Source organism: Acanthopagrus latus, chromosome 22 (genome assembly GCF_904848185.1).
Source record: "Acanthopagrus latus isolate v.2019 chromosome 22, fAcaLat1.1, whole genome shotgun sequence".
NCBI classification, from domain to species: domain Eukaryota; kingdom Metazoa; phylum Chordata; class Actinopteri; order Spariformes; family Sparidae; genus Acanthopagrus; species Acanthopagrus latus.
Genome location: NC_051060.1, coordinates 9,884,760 through 9,891,528, shown reverse-complemented (window position 1 = coordinate 9,891,528; position 6,769 = coordinate 9,884,760). Strand labels below are relative to the sequence as shown.

The following is a 6,769-nucleotide window of genomic DNA, read 5'->3' as shown; positions in this document are numbered from 1 at the left end:
ATTCACCTTATCTCTGCTGTCCATATTTTTTATTATACAAACTCTGCTATTGTTTTTTGTATTCTAATTATTCTAATTATTTATATTGTTAATGTTGTTGTTACTTTTATTGTTATATACAACTTATTTACTAACCACTATTTACCATTAATGTAGTGGAGTCTCCAAGCAAAGACTACTTGTGCAACCTGTGTGACCCAAAACAATAGCCTTGTATAATCTTGAATATATATATATATATATATATATATATATATATATATATATATATATATATATATATATATATATATATATATATATATATACACACACACACAATAGAATAGAATTATATATATATATATATATATATATATATATATATATATATATATATATATATATATATATATGTGTGTGTGTGTGTGTCACATCATAGCTTCATATTAACAGAACAAATCATCTAAAGAGCTGTCCTTGCGGCCTTCCTTGAAATGTGCAAAGGTAAATGAGGCAATCGTGGTTTCAAGTGTAGAAATGTTCTGTGTGAAGGGAAAACGTCTATTATGGACTCACCTCTGAAAGTCAGCAAACACAATCTATTTGTATCTGGCAGCAGAATGCTGGCTCTTTCCCAGTTCAACACCTGTGTATCGACTGTGAGATGGACAGGCAGAGGTAAATTGTTTGTAGGGGCAGATTACAGACACAGGGATCCCTGTTCCATGCCATATATGGAGCACAGACCGTGAAGGTATCGCATTGTGTCACGATGAAGTCAGATGAGCTGCAATGGTGCCTTAAAGTGTCACGGGAAATTTGAGGACGAATAACAGAAATCATGATAGTAATCCAAAAAAACCCCCACTCAGCATATGGACACATAAGCATTGACACGAGTGTGTGTCTTATTACACATTAAAGTTATATAACGATGCTGCTCATATGCTTGCATTTGTTATTCATTTTCCTACAAATGTAACATTTCTAGTCTGCTGTTTAAAGATGTTTCTCCTTGTCTTTAAATTGTCATACACAACACAAATGAGAAAATGAATTAAAGCTTGTATGCAATATCTATTAAAAACCCTCTGTTCCCAGTACATAACTTCGTCTTATTCCGTACACTGTGATCACTTGTGTTTTAAAGTCGTATAAAGCGGTAACTTCCGAGCCGACGCTGAACGCAGCTACATTCTCCACCGCAGCCGATTCAACAGTAAGTCGCCTGTCATCTAATTGTAATCAAGAAGAATTAAAGCGAAACCTGTTTGTGCTAGTTTTACATTCAACCTGGTTGTGTGTTCACTTTTTTATCAATCCGTTTTGCCGCCGCATCTTCAATCCGTGCAGCCGTTCGCAAGTGCTCGGTCCTCCCTCATCATTTAACGCTACGAGCTAGCTAAAGATGCCGGCGAGCTCATATCTGCTGCTTGTTGGAATCATTTCTATTGTATCTGAAGTTATATAAACATGTCTGTATGGCGAACATCAAGCCGAATTTAAGGGTGACTTCACATCACTGAAATGGAGGAATTGCAGCGAGCATTTGTGCTTTACTATGGCTAGCATGGGGTGCTAATATCCCACTTCCGCATTGTCCGCCCTGTTCGTGTTGCAGCTTGTTACGTTGATGTGAACGCTGCACAATCGATTTTATCCCAATCCTATCAAATGTATTGTTGGTGCGAGTGTATGTGTGTATATTCGATCAGTAATAAACGCATTTGTATTAACTTAATAGCCACAACACCCTCTTTCCTGTAGGAGAGAGAATCTCAGTCCCCGAACTCCCTTAAAATATCTGTCAAAATTAGATTTGCCTGGCTGCTAATCAGATGTAATCATGAGGAGGAATAAAAGTTAATAGTTTTTCCGACATATTAGCTTTTTGTTAAAAATTCGGCATGCAGTTAATCGCTAAACAGCACTAAAATTCATGTTCCTCCCCATATAACTCTACTATCGTTGCACCACGGAGCCCATTGTGTTAGTCAGGAAAACTGAACATTTTATTCAAACAGTGTGTGCTTGGTGGATTATGCGTACGCCGAACTGATTGATGGATTTTTAATAAACAGGTCATATTTGTAACCCTTTTTGTAGAAGCAACAGGACAAGAAAATTACACAATTTTGACCAGAGTTTGGTCATCAGGATTACTATAAATCAGTGTACTTGATGATTTGAAAGAATGAAGTAGACTTTGTGACAGTGTATTCATGTCTTGATTTTGTTTTCCCCTCTAGCAACAATGAACGTCGCTCATGAAGTTGAACTGCTGGTGCAGGAGATTCAGCGTCTCGGCAGTAAAAGTGAGTTCATGCAACAATTTGATATTGGAAAATGGTGTTATTCTTTAATCTTGAAGTACTTGCATAATAAAGCTGGCAATTTTCCTTTTTTTTTTTTAAAAGGCATCTAGCTTTGGTTCTAATGTTGCATTTACAACTACACTACTACACTACTTTACAACTACACTACTACAGCCAGCCAACCAATTGAATGCAAAATTGCTGCAAGGCCACCTAGTGTTGAAACAATTTGTCGACTGCTGATTGGCAAAAATGTATACTCCTATTGTTTTGGGTGCAATAGGTTGGAAATGTTGGCGTTTACGCTGCTAGCACAGGAGCTTTGGGCAGGTTAGCATGCTAAAATCAGTAGATATCCCTGCTGGACAATACGTCACAACATCAAATGTGTCATTTCTTCACAATCTGTTGAAAATTTTAGTTAATCCTAAAATGTAAGGATGTGCTGCTTTTCTCAGCGATATATTACTACATTAAAATCTTTGGATTCTGGACAGTTGGTCAGAAGAAATAAGAAACTTCAAAACATCGAGTCCAAAAAAAAAAAAAAAAAAAAAAGAGTATCCACTCTTCATCAAACTTAATCAATCTGTTCTACTCTTTTTTTTTTTTTCAGATGCTGATGGCCAAGTCACTGTGAAGTTTGGAGTCTTATTCAATGACGACCGTTGCGCCAACATCTTTGAGGCACTGGTGGGCACCCTGAGGGCAGCCAAGAGGAAGAAAATTGTCAGCTACCAGGGCGAGTTGCTTCTGCAAGGCGTCCACGATGACGTCGAGGTCGTCCTGCTCCAAGGATGAGGCCAAAGCTGGGGACCGGACGGGCTTGGAGCAGCTGTGGGTCACACCGAGCTCCTTCCAAATACTGAGCTTCTGTCACTGAGCTTCTATTGTCAGTTCCCTTCCCTCATGTACAGCAAGGCTCAGTATTTGAATTCCAACATAACGACCGAAATGATTAGATCAAACAGTACACAATACGGACCCAGCAGGCATGTCTGCTTATGATTTCACTTGATTTCACTGTGTCAGGCAGAATCACACGAGGGTGTTTCAGAATATTTTAGGTTAATCAGGGGTTGATTAATGGCCACGTAACAAGGAAACGTTCTGTCTTTCTCAGGCGCTGCTGTTTTTTCAACCACGGGTCTGACATGTCATTTTGATACACTTGTAAGACTATAAACGCACAAATCAGGAATGTAATAATTTGTACAAAAGGTTGATTTTATTGTTGATTTCTGGAAAAAGTACAGATAGGAATACTATCACAACCAAATGCCTCTCTTTGGTGGTATCAGAGTCAGGATAAAGGATGCACAGAACAAGACACTGGCTCCATTTAACAACTTTGAGAGACTTCTTCTAAACATTTTTAATTGGAACACTCTGATCTTGACAAGTAGTAAGTAATGGATTCTTGTTTTTAAAGCTGCACCAGGAAAAGTCTCTCCGCAACAGCCTCACGGCTTAAAATCATGTATTGCGTTGAGTTTTTTTCACATTTAGTCTAGTGCAGCTTTAAGACAACGGGTAGTGTTTGTCCACCAACAGTGTTAACAAATGGCAGTTCCATTCATCGTTTACATGAGCCATTGATACTACCTCTCGTGGACTTATTAAGACATTATTAGACCAGTGCTTTTGGAAAAATGAGAACAGTCCCTTCATAAAATCTACAACAACAATTGCATTTCAAGAAAGACTTTTGCACCTTTTTGTACTCATTGCAATCTGCTAGAGTAGTTTTTATGCCATCTTTTTATAAGTGGTCAATACTGATTTTTTTTTTTTTTCTTTCTGCTAAACGAACTCCAAAACTTGCCTTTTCGTAAGAAAAAGTCGATGAGAAAATGGCGAATGTATTTCTCGTGCAATTTTTATTAGTGTATAATTACAGGGTGATTGGTGCCAAATGCGGGAGATGAATTTACAAATGTTTCTCAGGACCAAAAATCGACGCAACCAAAATATGTTTAATAATTGTCCTGTGGCTTAAAGTAGGTGTCTTACTTGTGACACAAGATGTGCATTTATAGTTTTATTAGTTTGTAATTTTTTTTTGTTTTTACCACTCTTTTTTTTTTTTCTGTACTGTAGGTAAAATGATACTTGCAGATCAGGCGTGACCACATATCCTCAACAGGCACTCCCAGCTACATTAAGAGGCCAAGAGTGGGCGAAATTACATAAACGAAATAATGAAATCCAACATAATTACGTAGACAAACACTGTTAAATATTTTTCCTTAACTCAGACTGAAATCATTTGCTTTTATCATATTTGGTATTTATTGTTTAATTCCAGCTGTTTCAAAATGTCCTGTTCCTGGAAGTATATTTTATTTTTCGAAATGCCATTTTTCCAAGTGACTATTTTGGTTGAAAATGCTTTCCTTCATAACAAAGAATTTGCTATGACAGTTCCAGCTATGTGATTGGCTATTAACTCATTCAGACCCAAAGCTAACAGCCAATTGCAGACCTCGTCTTTCCATCCTTACCTTCTTGGTTTACAAAAACTTTGTCATGAAATCTGGCATCGATAGGTTACCGGAGAAATACATTTTTGAAATAAGAATGTGTTTTGGGGAGAAAAGGACAATTGAAACAAAATAACAATGTAGTTAACAACTTATTGTGAAAAGAAGCATTTTAAAGATGTATTTGTTACATTTAAAATTCTGTCTATAATCATACAATTGATTTAATAATTACATTTTTACCACTCTGAGTCTCTGTATATATAGTTGGTAAGAAGCTGCCGCTGTTTAGACGTGAGAAGAAGGATTTGTCTTTGATACATTCTTAAGGACCAAACATCAACTCCAAATATTTGCCTGTATAGTATCAAACTATTTCTCCTTCACTCAGTTTACATGCCTCACCTGCAAGTGTCATAAGACCATTTTACACTGCTGTCATATCAACCTAGCTTAATCTTTTAGGTTTCAGGTATTGTCTGCTAGACTTGAACTATGTGACTTTTTTTTCCTCAACCGTATATGAAACCATTCACTCACTGTGTGATGGTGCTCTAAAAACAGCCTTGGTGGCACAAATGGGTTAAAATCAGGAAAACTGAATGAGCATAATCATGTTTTAGATATGAATGAAACTGTAATGTAGCCTAGAAGAGACTAGTCATGTTAAAAAGCAAGTGTGAGAAAGAAACCTGCTGCCTGCCATCACTGTCATTTTGTATTGTCCTGCTGTTGTTGCACTGGAGTGAGTTCAGATGGCGTCCTGAACATGAATGCGAACTGAGTACAAGTCAGCATTTAGCAAGAGGAGAAAATTATGATCAGAACGGTGCCAATACCTCGAGCCATTTCTGAACTTAGTGGGACGCTTGCATGATGTGTTCACGTGTGTCATTACTATCTTTTTCGTATTGGCAATAACACATTCCAAAATGAACAGAGGTGTCTGTTACTGTGGGATGAACTCCAAGGAATTAAAACTTTACACTTGAAGCCTTGAACCTGCTCTGCTGCATGTTTGTTTTTTGTTTTTTTGAATGACTCTTTATCTCTCAACACATTAAGTTTTAACACTACTAGGTCTGCTGTTGCTTAGTGTGTTGGATGTGGGTCAAACTGGAGAGCAGCTGCTGTTTCGCTAAATGTCTTGAGTAACGTTTTAGAGAGGTTCTGAGCAGTAACAGATAAGGGAGCTCTAAATTGTTTGGTTTACAAGTGGAGTTTGGTGACCTGATCGCCTCAGGGTCAAACTTTTCACTGGAGGTATACCACTGATCGTTTACAATAGTTTGAGACACAACCTGTTGGCTCAGTTATTCTGAGAAGCTTCAGTTACTCCACAGGGATTAACACCCAGACTGATGAAATATGTATTGCCATTACTGCTAAATAAGACACTGATGCCTCCCTGCAGGTATGTGAGGCTGATTACTTCTTATCAACTTGTGCTGAGTCTGCTGCTGCATTTACGTACAGTCGGAATATCTGGCACCTGTCTAATCACCGTCAGGTTAGATTTATTTGGATCTGATTAAGTTCTATCAGTAACTTTTACATATATGTTGTACAACAACACTTTATTTTGTATCCTTACATAAGTTGTATATGGAGTGGACCAAAAGTTGGCAAAGGCAAACCAACTGCCATTTAATTCAAACTGATATATTAACTGTTTTAACAATATGGTTGATGTAAAAATATTGGTTTAGTCTGTTTAGTGGTTACCGATTAGTTTTCTTTTGATCAACTCAAAGGGGCCTTATGTAAATTTGGGAGAGAAATTCAAACTCAGAATTGTAATATTTACATCATCAACTGAATGAATAAAATAACACAGTATGACATTGTGTTGCCTTTGAGGTCAGTTTGTTTATTCAGTTTATTCAGCCATGAAAACAAAGACACTTTGTTAATTTAGTTCATTTTGGCATAAAAAATAAAAAATAAAAAAAAAAACGCAGTCAGTGAAGATCATTCTCCTCTGATTAA

General features: G+C 37.0%; 1 protein-coding gene across 1 annotated transcript; it reads left to right on the top strand.

Moving 5' to 3' along the window:
• Positions 1-1,123: 1,123 nt before the first annotated feature.
• On the top strand, positions 1,124-5,800 carry abracl (ABRA C-terminal like). Its single transcript, XM_037087014.1, has 3 exons — positions 1,124-1,201; positions 2,232-2,297; positions 2,914-5,800. The coding sequence occupies exons 2-3, from the start codon at positions 2,237-2,239 to the stop codon at positions 3,096-3,098; spliced, it is 246 nt and encodes an 81-aa protein (XP_036942909.1). The 5' UTR covers positions 1,124-1,201; positions 2,232-2,236; the 3' UTR covers positions 3,099-5,800.
• Positions 5,801-6,769: the final 969 nt, after the last annotated feature.

Excerpts from the sequence above, each read along its gene's own strand:
- abracl (XM_037087014.1), top strand. The coding sequence starts at position 2,237 with ATGAACGTCGCTCATGAAGTTGAACTGCTGGTGCAGGAGATTCAGCGT. Across the intron at positions 2,298-2,913 it reads TCAGCGTCTCGGCAGTAAAA|ATGCTGATGGCCAAGTCACT; the intron begins GTGAGTTCATGC and ends TTTTTTTTTCAG.